This window comes from Chiroxiphia lanceolata, chromosome 7 (genome assembly GCF_009829145.1).
Source record: "Chiroxiphia lanceolata isolate bChiLan1 chromosome 7, bChiLan1.pri, whole genome shotgun sequence".
Lineage (NCBI taxonomy): Eukaryota > Metazoa > Chordata > Aves > Passeriformes > Pipridae > Chiroxiphia > Chiroxiphia lanceolata.
This window is the reverse complement of record NC_045643.1, coordinates 5,094,800-5,115,324: the sequence shown is the minus strand read 5'-3', so window position 1 is coordinate 5,115,324 and position 20,525 is coordinate 5,094,800. Positions and strand designations below refer to the sequence as shown.

The 20,525-nt window shown below is 42.7% G+C and overlaps 1 protein-coding gene across 50 annotated transcripts in view; it reads right to left on the bottom strand.

Annotated features, from left to right (window-relative positions):
- MAP2 (microtubule associated protein 2) overlaps positions 1–20,525 on the bottom strand; it is a 222,541-nt gene that overhangs the window by 40,445 nt on the left and 161,571 nt on the right. For 18 of the 50 annotated variants that reach the window (XM_032694080.1, XM_032694079.1, XM_032694089.1 and 15 more), the window contains 3 exons: positions 13,111–13,224; positions 10,733–10,810; positions 1,345–1,602 (listed from right to left, as the gene is read on the bottom strand). In XM_032694080.1, coding sequence (XP_032549971.1) covers positions 1,345–1,602; positions 10,733–10,810; positions 13,111–13,224 — 450 coding nt within the window. The remainder of the gene's footprint in view (positions 1–1,344; positions 1,603–10,732; positions 10,811–13,110; positions 13,225–20,525) is intronic. The other 32 variants (XM_032694109.1, XM_032694111.1, XM_032694100.1 and 29 more) reach the window with 8 other exon arrangements.

The window sequence follows — 20,525 nt, the reverse complement described above, 5'->3', positions numbered from 1 at the left end:
ATTCTGAATTTCCTCAGATCTGATCTGAAGTCCATGGAGCCATGGAGCCATTGGAGTCCATGGAGCCATGGCCCTGACGAATCTGATTTTTTTAAGAACACTTAGTATCCAAGTATTGGTCATTCTTTAAATATTTGCATATGTTAATATTGGGTCTAAAATGCAACTGCCATTCTGAACTCCACAGGTAGCCAAACTAGAAGTCTACAGTAATTTTGCTCCTTTATGTTTTTACATTTGGTGACTGACTTAAAAATCCTATAAAGTATAAAGACATGGCCATTGGGCTGGTCATCTTTGTTTCTCAGCAATTAAATAGCTAGATACGGGTTTTCTCTGTGTATCCTACTGTAGTGCAAATGAACAATACCAATGGTATCTAAACATATTCTGACTACCAAAGGAATTCAGTGTTCTCCAGCTGGGCCAGCCAGAACACCAGCCTCCCAAATGCAGCATTTCTTAGCCTGGGAGGGAATGGGTACATCACTACTCCACACAAGATGTCTTTGAACCTCGTTGCACTGGCTGAGGAGAAATATCATTAAAAGGGAAATCCTGAAGCCTAGTTCTTATGTACTGAAAGACTATTGCAGCAAATATTTTGTTCAGAGGGCAGATCAGAACTTCACCCAATGCACTCAACTCTAACTTTCACTTTAAAGGCAAATGTCCCAGTGGAAGTGATGGAAGTTTTTCCTAAGAAGGGCACTATAGAGGGTTAAACATTTGTAATAAGGTAAGACACACAAAAAATCAGAGTTCTAGCAATGACTGAGGAGAGGAGGGGAGGGGTGGACTCAATGAATGGCAAGGGTATGACATAAGAAGCAATAGCTTTAAGGAAGCTAAACCAGAATGCACTGAAGCGCACACAAAAAAACCAAACCAACCAACCAAAAATCCTGCACACTGCAAATGAAAACACTTCTACAGTTTAAGCATCTTTGTCATAGTCAAAGGCAATAAATCTGCTGTTTAAAAGAAACGCAGATGAATCTCTGCACCAAAAAGAAAAAACATATACACAGATTAGCAATGTGACTGGCAAACACATCTGAGATGGGCAAAAAAGGCTTACGCAGAGGAATCAGCTCAGCTGCAAAGCACATTTCATCATGGCAAAGTAAAAACTCAGGAATCAGCCGCAGCAGTGGGAAACCATGTTGTCATACAGCACCTACACAGTCTTATTATCTGCTACACACTCTTCAAGCATAATAACAAGAGCAGTCATACTAATAAATGGGAGAAACAGAAAATGAAGCAGCCTTGGAAAGCACTGGAGAAAGCTGGAGGAGGATTCACCAGCGGCAGACACATGCAAAGCTAAGGAGGACACACCTTCCTCAGCCAAGGAAGGGGGTGTGTCTTTCAGGGGTGTTCCCACGACAGCAGTTACACTGTCCCTGCTGGATGCCACAGTTGGCACTTTGTCTTCACCACACACTTTGGTCTCCGAACCAGAATCCGGCTGACCCTCACAGAGGCCCTTAGCCTGGTCCGAAGGCTCAGTGGGCCCATGCTCTTTCCCCATTTGCTTTCCAGGAAGAGCAGCAGGTTTGGCTTCCACAGACATTGGACTTTTTATCGGTTCTTCTTCTTGGGGACGGAAAAAGGAGGTGACATCAACACCAACAGTAAACACCAAGCACACAGCTGAACAAGACTGCTTCTACTTAACACTTTCAGCTCAACATTTTGGATTTAAGAGTGTCAAAGGACTGCTAGCATCCAGTCCATTTTGGTCACCATGGAACTGAATTTTCATTAGGGAAAAAAACAAATTGAAAGCCTGTCTCCCCCAAAGAAACATGTTTATGCTGTAAGAGGAGAGCTGAAAGTGTTTTAGAGGTATACCTCTCCCAAAGATGACTGTGGGTCAAATAGTCATTGCAAATGGAGATGGTACTGAATGACGGACGGCTCTGAAAACATCAATGCATCAATGAGTTCGAAGTACACTGATATTTTTCTGATATATGTGCTGTTTAATCCAGCACCAGACATTCAGCTGAGGTGGAAGAAGGTATAAGGCATTGATTTCTTTTCACTGACCTTGGTTATACTGACTGCTACATACCAGCAAAGTGAATCTTTGGCAAAATACTGAGCACTTCCAGAGCCTTGACAGGCCTTGTGCACGGCTGATAACTAATGGTTTTTGCAAGATTTCAGCCAATATTTCTACACCGAACAGGTTTACAAACAAATTCTCCCTTAAGCTGACATCTGAAATCTGTATGTGAAAATCACCATTTTAACAGAAGGACTCTTCATTTCCTTTGCTGTTTCCCCACTAGCCTCTCATCACCAATTAAGTCAAAGAAACCAGTCAATTCAACGTAACTATTTGTTCATCTGAATCTCTAAAATATATTGCTCACCTTATGGGCTGTTAGAATCAGTAGAGTAGTATCAAGAACAGTCTTTACTCATGCCATGGCAGAAGAACGATTAGAAAAGTCTCCATTCTGGAATTGCACTCCTGCCACTGCTACTCAGCTGAAATGACTATGCACTATTAGCATTCCCCCTGATAAGAAGTCAGGATTAAATGTGAAACCCCCGATTCAGCAACACAGTTAAGCAGCTGACCAGCAGCCATGCTTGCAGGCAACCTGATGACCTCCCTGAGTGTAAAGTGTGTCTTATGATTAAGTACTTTGCTGAATCAGACTTAGAACAAAGTGCTCTCGAATCTAGAAGTGGCTGCATGCAGCCTCTTGGTATTAAAACAAAACCTCTTTACGAGGGCTCGATTTTTCTCCTGAGATTGGCCCAGTGAAGAGCAGACAATCAGTCACCCATTTCAATTATGGCCTTTAAAGAGTGATTTAAGGAACATAAACACTAGTTGAGTCTGAGAAAATATCATTATGTAAAGAACAACACATTATTAATAACATATAAAATAATTAGTGTTAGATACAATATCTTAAATGAACAGAAGCCAGAAGATTCAGAATCAAACCTGGACCGATGCCTGAGCGTTACAGGGATATTTACACATGAGCAGACTGTGAAAGTAGCCTGGCAGGACAGTAGGTCTCCAGCTGTAAGAGGTCCTGACTTGAATAACTTCCTTTACTTTTCCTTTTCCAATTTGATGTTTTGTATGTGCATCCCTTTCAACTAAAAAATGTTAGGGAAAGCCTCTCATTTTACTCTTAGCCATTCCAGGTATACACCTCCATTTCCTGAGACACTTCACACAATGCTACATGATTAAAAATAACTACTCAAACTAGAAAGTTATCCCTGACTTAACGAAGGAATCCTACATTTTCCCTTTGTGCAGCAGACTCATGCCAAGCAGACTGCCAGCCTACAGGCAGCAAGTGAGGGGGGCTGTTTCATAATGACTCTCTTTCTACTGATGATCCAGCTTCTTCCCCTTTTTTCTTCCTCACACAGATGTTCTGAGATCTTGCACTTTCTCCAGAAGCACATGACTGAAAAGGAAGATGCCTATGAATTAACCAGGCCAGGAGTGCTCTAAGTACAGGTACAGGCACCCCAGCTATAGCAATTTTCTATCTCCCTGAGCTTCAGGCAGACATGCTGACATTAACGAACTTCAGTTATTAGCACTGATCTCTTACTGGTGGTGTTGCAGTTAACAGGCTATATTGTTCTGTTAATTCAGAACAACTCTGGTTTTCTTGAAGTGACCCAGTGAGCAGTTTCAAGTACACAGCTCCATCCTCCTGAGACACAAACCTTTCAGTACTATTTTTAACTTCAGCTCCTGTGTCCCAAGATTGAGTCAGTCATATGCTGAGAAATCAAATGTCACCTATTTTGCTTTAAAGAAGTGAGCTTTCCTGTTAGTCACTGAAATAGATTCTCCCTTGATTCCTCAAAAGCCATTTCACTTTTATGTAACTCCTACTAATAAAATACTACTTAACTAATGGGCTCAGGTCATAGAAAAAGGAGGTACAGAGAGACAGAGACCTCTTTTCCCTCCTTGTTTGCAGTCAGCTGGCACAATGCTAAAGGGATGTGTCCACAAAACAACTGGAAGTCAAACATGACCCATTACTGGCTGAAATCACCTATGTACACTGAGGTAAGACTTACTTACTTTGCCTGCTAGAGGATTAAAGACCTTCCACAGCTATCTTTGGTATAGATGTGGGGGTTTTCCCCATTGAGTTAACAACTGACTTACCTCCAGTAACCATCTTTTGGCCTAGTTTGCACATTGTTGTTGGCAGTATTTCTCTGGCACAAAGAAAAAATTAGCTTCCACTTCTTTGAACTAGCTGCTCCTTCTCCTTCTGCTGTAAGCCAGGTCTGGAGACCAAGAGCCCTGATTTAAGCAGGGACCAAACACTGACCCCAAAGCTGCATTTACTGCTCATGCTGCAGCTTTACCTTGACATGAAGAGACTCTTTGAGAGGTGTCACTTCCATGTGGGGAGAAAATACATCTAGGCTTCCCTCCCCAGAAGGCAGGAACCTCAGGTACATACGGAATGGAATGGATGGCAGGTGGGTAGCGGGGAAGAGGAACCAAACTGGACCATGCTCAGTTCACCTTCATCATGGCCCAACAAGACCTCTGTGCTCTTCACTGTGGCACTGGGATGTGTACTAGAGCCAGTCCACTCCGAGCTGAACAAAGGGTGTTCATAGTACTCCTCATCGGAATGGCAGGGCTCATCACTGGGCACAGACACTGAGATGGAGGGGGCCGGGTGTTTACGCCACTCCCTGCTGGCAGCAGGCCCACAGCCGGGGCAGTGCTGGAGCAGTCCCACCTCATCCTCCGCCCCTTCATCTACAAATAGACACACACAGACAAATGCTGCAGGACAGACAGAAAGACACAGAAAACACCAGACAGGATGGACACATGCTCTAACAACACCAGCCACTACGTCATGCTGCAGAGTGGATGACACCAGTCAGGCTACGGGTGATGCAGGATGGAGGAGTGAGCCAGCCGTGCCTTTTAACACATGGGCTGCTTACGAGGTGCTTCCTACTGGCTTTGCAAACACTGTAGCTCAACCACCGCAGTAAGTCAATTTCAAAAGTACACACATTATTTAGAGGAAAACACTGCACACAAACCACGTCACAACTATATTATATCTGACTGTATTAAAAACCTCTGAAGTGTCCTGATACAGTTGTATCACCTCATAGTCATCACATAAAATACTTAAAAATGTAATTAAAAAGTCCCTTAATTAAAAAGAAAACCAGCTTACACTTTGGCCAATGGTGGCTTTATTTTTCATTGTGTCTATTTCAAAATTCCCCACTTTCTTCTTTTCCCTGTAAACAAGTAACATTTAAACAATCATAAAAACTGTTCCCCAAACAGCTACTTTTTTTTCCTTGGTAAAGGCCACACAAAGCTGCTGACAGCAGTCTCTCTTAGTCCTATATTTTATGCTGTTGTGCCATGTTTTCATGGGTGAACTAGCTCCCACCTTGGTGTTTGCTAATGCTTTGGAATGACAGCTTTATTCACCCATCACTGTAGCACTGCAGAAAATCACATAATCATCTCAGGACTACACCAGCTACTGACAGCTACAGGGAGGGGGAGCTTGAGTTGTTTTTTGCAAGAAAAAGGAAAATAATACTACCCAATGAAAACGACTGGCCTAGCACCTGATCCGTGTATACAAACCTAGAGGGGAGACTTGAGAGCTCATGTAGGCTGAGGTGTCCTCTTGTCATGAATAAAGCTATGAAAAAATTAAACACCTACTGCTAGACAAAAGAAGTTTAAGCCCATTCTCAGTGTATGACACCTGGCAGCTTGATGAACACTGCATTCATGGTGTGCCTCACACACCTGCAGCTATTCCAGTGCATTTCCTATTAGCTTCAGGAACAAGTCAATGCTTGGTGTCCCTGGTCTTCCTCCAGTCAATTGTAACTTAAAGAATTTCCCCAGAGACTCTGAAACTTTCACTCTCAGATCCAGAACATGGAGTCAGAAAGCAAGGCTTTAACACAGGCACAATAACAGATATTAACCAGATTTCTGTGTGTGATCCCAAACAAGATGGCTCATGAATGCTGCTCTAACTGCCATTACCCAATCTGAGGAAGCAACGTTGATCCAAAACAATTCCATCTATAAGAGGTATAAGATTCTTCCTGGCAAACAACAGTAAGTTTTAAGTTTGTTTTTATAGCACACCATGACAAGACAATGTGCCTTTAAAAAAGCATCCTCTGCTTTCTGCGGCAACAGAAAGCAAGTGTCCTGTAATGACATGGATTTCTTCCACCTGGGAAAGGAATGCTGTAGGAGCAACCCATTCAGGCTCAATCACCCTGAAAAAGGAAGGAAAATTAGCAATCCATGGCAGTATTGGTAGCTGGTATGCTGGTGTACCTGCACACACACAAATACCATCCACAGAACTTGGTTTAAGCAAACCGTTCTCACTGTTTCTGTCAGGGCATAAAAAGTGCCCAAATCACTCACAGTTTACCTGCTTCACTCTTGTAGTGGAATCCAAACCCCAGATTCAGGGGTTTATGCATTATTAAAAGAGGTAGGTGTGGAAAGATAAGCTGGTAACCAGCTTCTGCCAAGCAGGAAGCTCTGCAGAGCACTGCAATAGGAAATGCTAAACGCAGGGCTGGACCTAAGCCTCCCACTTCTCTCTAGTACTCAAGAGCCAGCAGCAAGGTTACAGGGAAGCAGCAACCTTGATCCACTTGCAATGCAGAAAAAGTGGGATTTTTTCTCTGCAAAAGCCCCTCCAAAATTCTGTAACAGATTTGAGGGGTCTCATGGTTTGTAAAAGGTAAGTTACAGGGGGCGAGCCCACAGCTCAGAGGGCAAGACACCAGGAATCAACTCCCTCCTAAACTCAAGAAGGTTCAAAACTGCAATTCCCACTCCTCTGCATGGTGCCCTCACACCAGCCCCTGTATTACTGAGGGCAAGAGTGGAATGAGCTGACACACTTGCCACCTTTTCTGCTGGAACTGGAGAAAAAAGCGAAGGCTGATATGGTCAGAAGCAGAACACAGAGAAGGAGGATGTGCCAAAGGAGAGGTTCTCCTTCCAGCTGTGGGTTATATGTATCCAGAGACCCTGCAAAAGCAAAATGCATTGACAAGAGTGGAGAGGAATTCCCAGAACTTCTCTATACTGAGGCAAACAAAGCTGAAAATTCCTTCTTTATAGGCTCTAAATGGATTGTAGGCCCTGTCACTGTTCCTTAAAACTAGAGAACTGACAACAGTAAAAAACCTTATTATTGTGATGGTCCAAAATCATTAGGAGTGCAAAGTCTTGTATTGTTTGGGGCTGTTACATATGTGGCTATTACAGATTTACATTATTTATCAGTTTGAATAAAGATATTTTCAAAATTACTGCAGATAATCTCATTAACAGCATAATGATATCTTTAAAGGAGGATATGCTTTTATTTCAGCAACAAAAAAAGTCTTTTGTTATTTTAGTTCCTTCCAATCTTTTTCATCTCAGAGCATGGGAAAAATCTCTAATGCATTCTGAAGTCCAAGATCAAAATCACTTCTCACAAAGGCTAATTCTACCTCAGCTTCCATGTATATTTTGAGAATGCCTTTCAAGCAGTAATTTTCCCTGTCAACAGATCCATTTTCATAGTCCACTTGATTCTTTTCAGTTTGCAAAACATTCTTACTTGGTATATAAAGCCTAACATGAAATGCCTATTTTAAAATGGAAGACAGTCCATCAAAGGCATCCTTCTATCCTGTAACATTTAAGAAAATTTTTACATGAAGACATCGTTGACCATTGTCAAAAGGCATGGAGCACAAAAGAAATGCCAAGTTGGTAAGAGAATATTGCATCAGCCCTGCATGACTAGATATAACTGATAAAAGGATTAGAGGGTGTTAGGGAGAATTTAATTTCCTGAACAAAATTATCCTATTATAGTCAATATAAATGAAATTATTTCAATAAGGCAAATAATTTTCTTACCTTCTGCAGCAGTTAAAAGGGACAGGTTCATTTGAATATTTTTCTGCAGCCAAATCAAAGAAACCTACTCCACAGACTCCTTTCTCTCGTGAAATACAGTTGACCCACAAACCTCTCTGTCTTTTCTACCTTTTTTTTTTTTTTTTAAATTGTGTTTGCTGCATGGCTGGCCACATCCACCTTTGTCATGTCTACAACAGTGATTTCCTTCCTACTATGACTGAAGGAAGTCTCTCGGATTCAAAGCAATACAACACACACTGACAAGTGCATTAGGAAAAGCTTCTAGGAGAAGGGAAAAAAAGGTCTGAGGTAGATACACCAAATGCTCACTGTTTTTGTTCAACAAATTAATAAATTGTATTCTACTGAGCAGAAAGACAGACAATGTAAAGATGCATGAGGATGGACAGCCAGGTGGTATAGGGAATGGGAGGTTTAAACAAGTACAGTTAAAACTGGGTCAAACCCTACTGAGGCAAACTCTTCTGAACAGGAGCTTTGCCTGAATAAAAACGACAGGTCTGGCTCACTCAGGTCAGCAAAAGCTCAACTTACCCACAGAAAACAAGGACTCTCATCTTCCAACAGAGAAGAACACAAGATTTTTACTACCATTAAGTACCTTGAGTTGACAATATTGGTATTTTGGGGAAAAGCAACATAATATATTTCTGGTGAAATTATTTCCAAGTTCCTTCTGTTGCTTCAATCAACTCTACTGAGTTCCAGTTTGAGAGCTGGACATGAACAAGATGCTTCTAGCAGAGTGCATTAATGACTCAGCACATCATTTCTGTCCCTACTTCCTCTATGAACTGGCCATCTGCTCTGAAAAATGAAGAGTTGAATCAAAATCTTGTCATGGAAAAGTCTTCAATGTTTTTAATAACCATGACACTGCAAATCATCAGAAACATCTCCCAAACACTGACCTTTCAGTTGATGTAACCACTCTTGTGGGGTTAGTGATATTATATTACTTAATAGTAACTAACTAATTATATTAACTCAATTCTACGTGCAAGGAAGGAGAAAACCAACAATGTTATATGACTTGCTGAGTCATATGCAGAGCTAGGAATTGCAAGGTCTGGCAGCTGATAATAACCTCGAGTTGTATAGTGTTTTGCCACCTTCCTGTGTTAGTACAACTAGCAAAATGCTTCCAATTTGCATTTACAATCTCCTGCCAATTAATCAGTATAAGTACTTCACAAAATCCTAAAATACATGCAAATAATACAGCTGGCAGAAACAGCAAGCAAAGTTAATCCTCAGCCTGAGGCTAATGGAAGAACCTTGACATTGGCCTGAAGCAGAAGAACATGCTCATTACTGTGATATGAAAAATTAAAAAGCATACACTGGACTAGCCAAGTGAACTATATATTAGAAAACAGTGGTAAAATCCTGGTAACAATTCTAAAAACCTTCACTAATGCCTTACCACTTTTCAATCAGTAGTTCTGATAGCCATTACCTTTGGGTGATAAATCCAGGGACTGTTGTAATATTTTTTTAAACACACAGTGGGCACATGTTTTTTTAAAAAACACCATAATCAATTAATCAAGTTCTTTATATTGGTTACTAACCACATCCAGTAGGTATTTCAAGTATAGTGGACTGACAAATGTTGTTGTTAACATGGCCTGCGATAGCATTGTGTCAAAAATGACTGCAAGATGAACATGCCTGATTGCAGTGTCCTAATAAACTGAGAGTCAGACTATGCTAGCACATGAAATAACAACCATCCACTTGCAAAATTCATAGAAGCTGTGTGTTAAAATAGCAAAGTTTGTTCAGCAGATGATAAGAAATTATTTTCATGCACTTATGTAACAAAAAGAAAGAGAAAATGCTAAAAGAAAATCCAAGAAGGAAATAAATGGACACAGAAAGATGCTACTGATATGGCAGAGTTCAACTGACAGTCCCCTGGAGATTCCAAACCCAAATGCTTCTCTCTTTTCCCCGTGACACAGCTCAGTTTTGACACACTGCTGTCTCCCTGTACAGATGGCCTTGATGCAGCAGTCGTCTTCTGTTGAACAAAGCACTGAGCACACACCTACACTGCAAAAACTTCACTGGCATTTAGGCCTCTGCTTAATGTTAAGTCAACACTTCAGTTCTTCACTGGAGGAGATTTTAGCAGGAGGAAAATGCAGTGATTATGGGCTACTGACATCGAACATTCATTGTGCAGAACAGAACAGAAATTTGCTTTGTGAGACTAGAATGTGACTGCTGCACTTTGTGTACAGAACCCCCAACACATGCAGGCACTGAAGCATGAATTACCGGTCAAGGGCCAAAGAAATGATTCAACTCTCAATCTCCTTGCTTTCATGCATTTAAGATTCCAAAGCTAATAGTAATTAAAAAAAAAAAAAAAGCAGCCAAACAAATATTAAGGAAAGAAAGATGACCCATACTGAATCACAGTTTTGGCAACCACACTGGGACAGCAGACACCTTGGCTCATATTGCATATAACAGACAAGAAGGTGAGCAGCACCACCTCTTTTTCTTTAGTATGGACATACTTAACATATCCTGTCGGTTACCTCTGTGCATGTGTCTACCTCATCCATGCATTGCAGCTGGTTTGAAGATGGGGAGTTATTGCTGGGAATGCCTTATCTTTTCACATGAAGGAGCAGAAAGTATCTCCATTTTCTGATTCCCCCATCCTTTAGATTCATGTCTCATCCCTCTGCTGACAGCTGTGCACTGCAATGTCCAGGAGACCCTTACCTTCCTCCAGAGCTCCGGTCTGCTCAGAAGCTGGTGATGGAGGCGGGGAAGGAGGCAGGTTAGCTGACTCTTCAACTGCTGTTAGGAATTGAATGGTGAAAATGAGACACAGCAATTAACTGCAGGAAGACCAATGCATGATGAAAGCTGCAGTCAACCTGTTCTGCCCAGTTGAGGATAATTCCTCATTCCATGAGTCCCACTGGGGACTCATGTCTACTGGATTTTCAGACAGACCCTTGCAGAATACACAGACAGTTATAATAAAAGAATTTTTTTGTTTTGTTCTGTTTTTTGGTGTGAATTATTTACAAGATTCTGGCATAGAGTACAATATAAATACCAAATAAAAGATAATCTTTTAAATCAGTATTGCTTAGAAAACCTTCAGTCACCCAAGGCAACACAAATAAAGCATCTGAGCATGAGAGATATTATAAATTCATGCCAGCTATCAGAAACTGGCATCCAATATCTTCCATCTACCTTGAGTATGTGTATAAAAAACATTCTTCACATTTTCTTTTTTTCTGCTGGTTCAAGGTTTATCACAGAAAACATGCAAATATTGCTTGTCTAAATACAAAAGACATCAGCATAGGGAACTTAATATCAGTCGTGACATAACAGTGATTCAGTTGAGCAAGGCACAGTGAAAACTTAGATGCACTTAGATTAGGGTTTAGATTCGTTCCCAGTCACAAGACTGGATGCTGAAACAAGATGTTTTTTTTTTCAATTATTTCAATTCAAGTATGATGAAATCTCAAACAAACTGCTTCTTAAATGAACTTAGAATAACCTCTGCACCTGATCTCCTACCAATCACTTTGAGAATTTTTTTTCTTTAAAAACAGATCCACTCCTGGGGCTTAACCAATGTTTTAAAAAAAAGTAATAAATCTGTTTTAACAGATCTGTCTTATCAATAGCACCTCTCAACAAGCAGATAGTTTCCAATTCAGGGCTTCTTCCCAAGCACAGAAAGGCCACTTTCAAAGCCCCAGCCGAACTTTCCAGACTTCCTCCTATTGATTTTAGTGTGGTTTGGGAAAGACTGTATGGGACTTGTCCTGAAGATGTGCTGTCCAGGGACAAAGTATTAATAAATTCATCACAATTCAACTGACCACGGGAACTGTAACACCAACAATTGTTAACTGAAGACATACTTCTCACAAGGTTTTTTAAGTGACTTATCTAACTAGCTGGAACTGAATACCCATTTTGCCTCTCCCAGGCCCCAGTGAAGAGATCTGTAGTTATATATGTATGAAGCCATTTACAGAATTGGGGTCTTCCACGTAAAACTGAGTGTCTCCAAAGAATGAAATTACCAGCTGACATGCCCCTGCTGCAGTTCAAAGTTAGTTTAATGAAGCAAAAGACCTCGGGAACCAAATTTTCCACAAATATCTAAACTAGTCATTGACTTTAATTCATCCCTGGGCAGGGTCCAGCCACTGCACTGAAGCAAGTGGAGTGTCTGTGGGGAAAATACCACAAGGCATTGTTTTAATTACAACGTAGGTGCACTCAGCAAAACCTGTCCAGGGCAGGCCTGAAAGACTTCCCTACCTCAGGATGGACTATGGCCTTTCTCTGGCCTTTTGTGTACATGTTTTGAGCTACCGTAGTTTTCTGGCAAGGAGGAAGCACTTTAGGTACAAAAGGCTGTATACTTACCTTCTTTTATATATATATACATGTATAAGTATATACACACATATTTCAGACAGACATTTCACAAAGGAGGCAGCAGGAGGATGGGAACATGGTATGGACCAGTGGCAGTGGTACTGTTCCTAGTTTAGACCACTGGCATTTGCTTCTACCATGTGTGACTCCTTTTTCCACAATCTCCCCTCACCCTGTCCAGCTGCTAATCCCTCTCCGCCTTCACCTGCTGTGTCCCATTCCTTTCTGCTTCCTGTTGAGGTGCTCCCCCTCCCCCTATCTGAGCAGCTACCACCCAACCAGCAAAGCCTCACTTCCTTTTATATGCTCTCCTCCACCTTTGCCTCTCCAGACATCAATCCTTCAATGCTGTACACAGCTGAGCACAAACGGTCCCACCAAACACAGCGAGGAAACCCCTGCCACCAATAACACTCACAGCTATGCCACTCTGGAGCCAGATACCAGCTGGAGAACTGCTGTTAGAGCAAACGGGGAATGAGACAGTCACAGGGCACAAAGAACCAGGAATGCAAGGATACTGCCATCGGTATTATGTGGTTCCAGTATTATCCAGCAGTGCTGTGGTTCACCCATGACCATAACCAAGGTGAAAACATGGCTGGCACTGCATTTTGTAACACACACACACAATGTTTGCAGGCACGAGTGTACTCAGAACATTCTTTGTCTCATTTTACCTAAAGGTAGAGGTCCGGGCTGATCTTTGTGCTGGGCTTCTTTTTCCTGCTCACCTTTCAGAACTGCTACAGCTTCAGCTGTTACTACTTGTACTATCCTCGCAGACACTTCTTCTGTGGCAGCAGCAAAGTCAGGGAAGAAAAAAAAAAAAAAGAAAAGCATGCTAATCAGAATGGTGTTTTAAAATCATAAAGATTAGCTTAATCAATAAAAAATGGAGGCTGACTTAATCCATTTTTAAAAGGTAATCTTTTTCCCTGAAATACAAGAAAATCAATTAAAAATAAAATAGAAGGACCAGATATTCCAAAGATCTCAGCAGAAAATGCTGAATATTTATAAAAATCAGGAGCCCAGCCTTTACAGCAAAATACACAAAGCATCATTATTAAATGTTCTTTCTGATAGTGATAATGTGCAGCAACTGCAAAATTTTAAGATGATCATTTATTAAATGTCTAGAAGAAATTTTGCAGGTACTGTTTTGCAAACAGGGGTAGAATGGCCAGCTGAGTAATGGGATTTCTTGACATTTAATATATGAAGTGAGCTGCATTCTAACATGCACTCTGGATGCTATTTCCTCCTCAACAGCACACACTCAGTATGCATTAAAGGCACTTCCCAGACAGCCATCTATGCTGATGAGGGACTTGAAAAAAGAAGGGCCGAGTAACATTTCTGTACAATCAAAATGCATACTCTGTCTTCCTCACCCCTTTTAAGGCTGCCACTCATAGCCTTAGTTAAACAGTAGGTCTGAGTAGCATGCAGAGGAATTGTAGTGGGTAACAGTTTTTTTGTGGGATGGGCTCTTGGGTCCCCATCTCGGACGTGGGCTTGGTTCCCAGCTGTCACTCTTGCTGTGCTTGGAGCAGGGAAGGGGACTTGCATGGAGCCAGCTCAGGCTTGACAGACCCGGGTGCCATGGGAGCCATGCTATGATCTTCCCCACCACCCTCAAGGTGTGGCACGGCCGAGAGGGGCTGAGGAACGGGGTGCTCTGGTGACCACAGGGCAGCAGTGGGACCACTGAAGGAGCAAATACTTTGAAACTGAGAAGCTGTGTCTCATCTCAGCTCCAGACCCACTCAAAGGTACAGTGAAATGTCATCAGGCATACAGCTGCATGTGGAAATAACCAGAGAGGCTTCCTGCCCTATAGGCAGTTCAGGTACCTTTGATCTAACACATCAAGTTCTTAAGGGTTGATCCAGCAGAACCATCTACAAAAGAATTTGGAGAAAAAGGGTCTCTTGTTCTTATCTGCATATTAGCCCACTGTCGCTTAGTCATTAGTAGTATATTCCTCTTTCTCAGCCAAACTCAGTGCAAATAAACCCCCTCAATCTCCAGCTCTATCTAAGTGCTGGTTGAGAGCTGTTCCCAATGCAGTCACAGCTGAGCCCCAGGGAAGGCCACAAGCTGCATGGTCACAGCCCACCAGCTGCTCTGCTGGGCACACACCTGAGAACAGAACGAAACCTCAGTGCTGCTCCAGCCCCCAGGTGGGGACAGAGGGCTGTGATGGCAGATGTCAAATACACCCTGCTCCTGTCAGAGCCCCCCCATTAATCACCATCCCAGAGGCAGGAATAAAAGCTCTCTGCTCACCCATTACTGTGTCCTTCAGACAAGAACTGGCCAGGAAGGGCAAGTATATTTAAATCAATGCCCTACATGTAACTTCACAGTAAACCATGCTGACAAGGGACACCGTCCATTAGATTAATAATTATTTCTTTTCACAGCTAGTACTCTTACAGATTTCCTTTGTACTTTCAATGTAAAGTTATTCCTCTTTGTTTGTCATTTAGAAAAGCTGATTTTTTTTCCCCCAAACAAACATAGATGTGAGTTACTAGAATTTCACAGCCACGTTTGTCTAAAACCAAAGTGCTAGGTTAATCTTTCTTTTGAACAAACTATTTAATGAGATACTAAAAATCCCCACCCACTGGCAAACAACATTCCTAATTGTTGGTATTTATATCTTACAATTCACTTCCCTCCTGACTGGTCACCTGTAGGGCAGTGACTGCAACAGCTCCACTGGCTCCTGCCAATAGCAACAGAGATAGATGAATATGTCAGAACTACCAAGCAATGAAAAAAATAAGCTGATTTGAAAAACTGTTAACCCCAAAATATATGAATATAAACCCGCCAAGGACGTATTCAGACTAGAAATCCAAAGATGCCGCTTTCCTACCATCAGTGGAGTGAAGCGCTGCAAGCCTTCAGCATAGGAAGAAACAAATTAACTGGCTTTGAGATGGGGCTTGATACATTTACGAAAAGGACTACATATGATATAGTTGCCTGCTAGCAGTAGGAGACTGCAAACAGCAGCTCTAGTTCTCTCTTCTTCCATTCAACAACATGTCCCTAGTATGAGATCAAACTCCCCTTGGTGGTTAAGTGGATCGAATCGAGCACCATAACCCCATAAATCAAGTCACACATGTGGCCAGTCCTACAGAAAGATAGGGATATTGAAAGAACAGGGATATTGATTTAAAGCCCAGCAATCTTCCCAGCTGCCTTTCCAAGGCCTGCACCTCGTTTTGGGACTTTTTTGAATTTCTCCTGCTTCCACAGCGGCTGGATGCTGGGGATGCTTCTCAGCACCTCTTGGTTCCTTCCTCTTGTGAGAAACACAGAACAGACACTTCCCAGACCCTCCTAGACTTTCACATGGTGCTGCTGCTGCAGAGCAGTGGACTGGACACAAATCTGGAATCTTTACAAGCCCTGACAGCTCCCTGTGTTGTGAGGCACAAGCAGCCTGCAAAGAACAAGAGAAAACCTGGAGAACGAACCTGCAGCTGGGCCTATCCTCTTCCTGCAGGCACATGGTGTCCTCCCCACGCCAGTGGTGTGCTGCAGCACCCTGCACAGGTGGGACATAAACTGCTCTTCCATACAGCATCCTTGGATACCTGAGACACCCCTGTTCAGATGCTGCCTTTTCAGAGCAGGAAAGAGTGTTGCCCCGACAGCTTTGGTGAGCACGGAGAACAGCTCAGAGCTCACAGAGTCTCACAGCTCCAGGAGACCCTGCGCCAATTCCTGCCACCACTTTACACCTGGAGGATGTGACACATGGCCCTCCTGTCAAAATTTCCATGAATCTATTAATGACAACACCACTGACAAAAGCAACACCATCAAGCCTATATTGTTAGCTCAGGTGAACAAATCAAGACTCAACGAGGAAGACTGTTAAGAGAATAAATTTTTTAAGTTTATTTTTACACGAAAAATTTAAGAAAAGGCTCCCATGAATTTCTGATATAGAATATGCAAATGTAAACCAGATTTAGTACCCTGGAGCAAAGGTACCAAGGGAAACCCACTTGGGGAACTGCTTTCTATCAGCCAAGCTACTGCAACCCTTCTCCTAGCAAGGTAAGACTGATCCCTATCAAAAATGATCTCTTTTGTTACAGAATTTATACTTGTTCCCATCTAGCCTGGTTCTCTGGTGCAACTGAGCTCTCTGAGGTTGGAAGACAGTTCCCACCCTCTCAGCTCTCTTCCTGAGGTAATTTCCTTGGGACAAAGACAATGTTCCACAGGGAGATATGTCTGGGGGTGAAAGGCTGCCTCCTGAAAAGTGGAGATTTCAATTTCATGCTATGCAAAATAAGTAAATAAAAATACAAATGGCCTCTGGGCTTGTGCTTTATTTTTGTTTGGTTTGTTTTGTTTGGCAGGGTTTTTTAATGGAGAAAGGCTTATGAACACTCTGCTGATGGATATTTTGGGTGACACAGGAGGCATGGGCAGTTCACCAGAAGAGCAGTGCTTTTGCTATACGTGGCTGCTGCAAAAGGACAGACATTTCTGTATTAATGGACACTATAAATAGCAGATCCAATGGGTAAGTCAAATCCTCACAGGGCAGCTATTGAGACTTTTCATAGTTTCCTCATGGTTCAGTTAAAGTTCAAGGAAGCCTAATGATACAGAACAAAAAAAAAAAAAAAAAAAAAAAAAAAGAAAAAAAAAGAAAAAAAAAGAAAAAGGAGACTTAGCCAGCCTGGATGCCAGGCAAATTCTTCACTGCCTAAAAGCTCTGGATTCATTAGACATAGTTTTGCTTGTAGATATTTTGTTTCACTCTTTCCCTTTTTCCCCTTTTCCTTCTTTTTCCCTCTTTCCCTGTGATTCTACTTTGTGCAACAAAAATGGCACTAACATATTAAAAGTAACATCAAATAGATGTATTTCTTAAAGGCACAAGAACCTCGGCCTCATGTTATACTCCAGCAGAACGAGGAATAGCAACATGCCTTTCCTTTGCATTTTGCAGAGAGTAAAATGCTGCTCCTTTTTAGCAAGATGTCATCTGCTTGTGATACAGGACACAGAGAGAGCTTCAAAGTTTGATTTCAAGGAATGCAGTACCCAAAAGTACAGGCAGTCCTTGGATGTGATGTCCATAATGGAGAGGAGATATTGTGGAAGACCCTCAGCATGAGCTCTTCAAAGCCCCTTGACAAGGTGAGGCCAGAAGCTGGCACAGAGGGACAGTGCTTCTGCTGCTCCCTTGAAGGTTGTCACTTCAGATCAAGCTCCGACAGGGCTGTCGGGTCAGCTCTGCCCAGCTGCTGCCAGTGCCATGACTGCTCCCTGGCAGGAACAGAGGACTCTGCCCTGCTGGGAGGGCAGGCACCTGTCTGGGGCACTACACTAATTTAAAATCAAAGTTAAACAAGTAAGCACTCTGTGCTCCTGGTTTTGGAAGTAGGCCCAATTCTTCTATAAACCCCAGCCCCCAAAACACTGAATCAGGAGCTCTGGAATCTCCCTGCCCCACAGGTAACTCAGGGACATAAACTCTTTCAGAGCATTGGGATGCACAGGGCATGCTGAACCAGCTGCTGATGGTATGGGGAGCTGCAGCCTTTCCTCTTGGCTGTGTTTAGAAGATCTGCTGCATCCAAAGGCTGCTCCCCTCCTCACAAGCAAAGTCGAGCTGCCCAATCCTCACCCCAGCTGCTCTGGCATGGACATTTAAACTGCAGTGGCATCATACAGACACTCCCTCCAGACACCTGAGCCCCCCTTTACTGACAGAGACTCAAGCAGGGGCAGTTAAATGAGGTTACATGCCAAAGCATGGCTAGAGCAGAGCCCAGGATATGGGATCAGATCCTGCACGAGGCCAAGATGTCATTTCAAATCCCTCCTTCATTTCTTATTGATGCTGCTGCAGTTGTCAGTGGACTGCAGATGTCTCCACTGGCACCTGAATCCATTACCTACAGTACTTTCATTTCCCAGGAAACCTTTCTGGTCCATTAACTTTTCTAATGGACAGGTCTACCAGCCCCAGAGACAGATTTACAGATGGTGGCAAGAGTCTTTTATAAAAGGTGTCTGAGCTTTCACCAAATATCTCCAGAAAAAAACCAGGCAACTATAAAGGCAAGAGCAAAAATCAGATCTGTGACACACCTCTGCAGTGATGTGTGGTGTCTGTTCCTTTTGTGTCCTTTAAATGGTTTTCCTTCAGCCTCTGGCACTTCTTTCTCTTTCTCTTCCTAACTACCATGACCTCAGGCTCCATGAAGAAGCTGAATTTCTTAAGAATACCACTTCCTAGATCAAACTGGTTGGGCTTAGCTGTTTGCCTCTGACAGCCCTCATGCAGCAGTGCCTTTTATCTTCTCTCTCTTCCCTACCTCTCTACGCAATGCTTTATGATTATTTTGAGGAGGACTGTTTTTGACAAGAGACACTGCCTATGGGCAGAGCTCACATCATCTCCCTGCCTTGCAGGTACCTGACCCGGCACTGCCGCAAGTAACCTGCTGGCAGAGGAACCAGGGAACAGCTCACCCTGGGAAACAGCCTGCTCATCACCCCAGGTAACAGTGTCAGTGATTTCTCAGGCCAGCGTTGCTTCAGTCAGACCAGATTTTATCTCCCCAGCTCTTCCTCTCCTTTCATGCCTGTAGCTGCCTGTGTTCCATTACTGCCATTCAGCCAGATCACTCAGCCCACCTATCTACCACTTCTTCCCACTTGAGAACCCATTTCACAGCAACAGGGACAACTCCTCCTAAAAGGAAAATGCATTTCACATCCCCACAATTTCACCAGGATGCTCTTCCCAAACTGGAGCAGCACCACCCCTCCCTCTTTCTGGCAACATCTCTATCCGATGCCACTAGGGTGGCAGCAGACCTTGAGTTTGCCGTAGCCATGGAAGATGCCATCTGGTCTCTGTAAAGCACAACTCGTTTAAGGCATAAACAAAGTCAGACGTGCTGGAACTGCATGGCACAACAAACGTTCCAGGAGAAAACCAAAGGAAAGGGATGATAGGAAGGAGGGACAGAAAGGAGGAGACTGAAAATTGTGTCAAAACTTCTCATGCATTCACAGTGCCACCCCGCAGACACCTACCAAGAAAATTAAAAGTCAGCTCGGCTAAAGCAAACTGTAATTAATGTTCCTGGAGCACTGAGGCTAAAGCAGGGTTTAAAGAAAGTTGCAATCAGATGGAAAGGATAAAATAATATGTTTCATTAATTTTGCTACATTTTAGGGAAGGAACACAGGCAGAGCACAGCGAAAGGATTATCTACATGTGTACTTGCAGAATTGGGAAAACAAAGCAATTTCAGTCAAAATGTGCCTGTCAAAATTCTCAGTGGGGTGCAGAGCAGTTTCCAAGGTAACCAGCACTAATTGTTGGCACAGTGGAAGCCAGTCAACAACAAAAGCACAGAGCAACCTGCACTGCTTAGTGCAAAAAGGAAAGCTACGAAGCGGCTGTTTGCTATCTTTGACAATTTGAAAAGCAAACAGGACCTATGGATTTTTTCCCCCCGGGGTAGTGCAATTCCAAGTGCAGCAAGGCTATAAACCAAACAGCTATTCGATTTGTTTAGAGGCATTAGCTAGTCCCCTAAGGACAGGCCCTGAATTCATGCTCAGCTCTCCTAGAAGCTGATGGATGACTTGTTTCAGTCAAGACTGCTGAAACGTTGGGGCAAAAGACCCAGGTGTCACCCAGTGACATTTGTGGAGGAAAAAACAAAGATACAGGCTGGACTTAATCACTGGGATAATGACAACTCTACGTCCTGCCTTTTTGCACTTGGATTAAAAGAGAAATGCACAACAGCAATCAAAGCAGCATGAGTAAGTTATATAAACCCCAAATAATGCCAATAGATTAGTGCTTGCAACTGAAGAAAAAAAGCAGTGACGTAGCTTTACAGAATTCAAATACTGGCTTTCAAACGGCTTTTGTGAGTGTAAATATTTTGCTGTAAGTAGGTCCTTGATCTGGATGTTGGCAATATCAACAGCAATTGGCAGGAGGTATGAAGGCAAATAATAGGAACATCAGCTTTTAAATTAAATGCAACCACAACACAACTGACAAGTATCA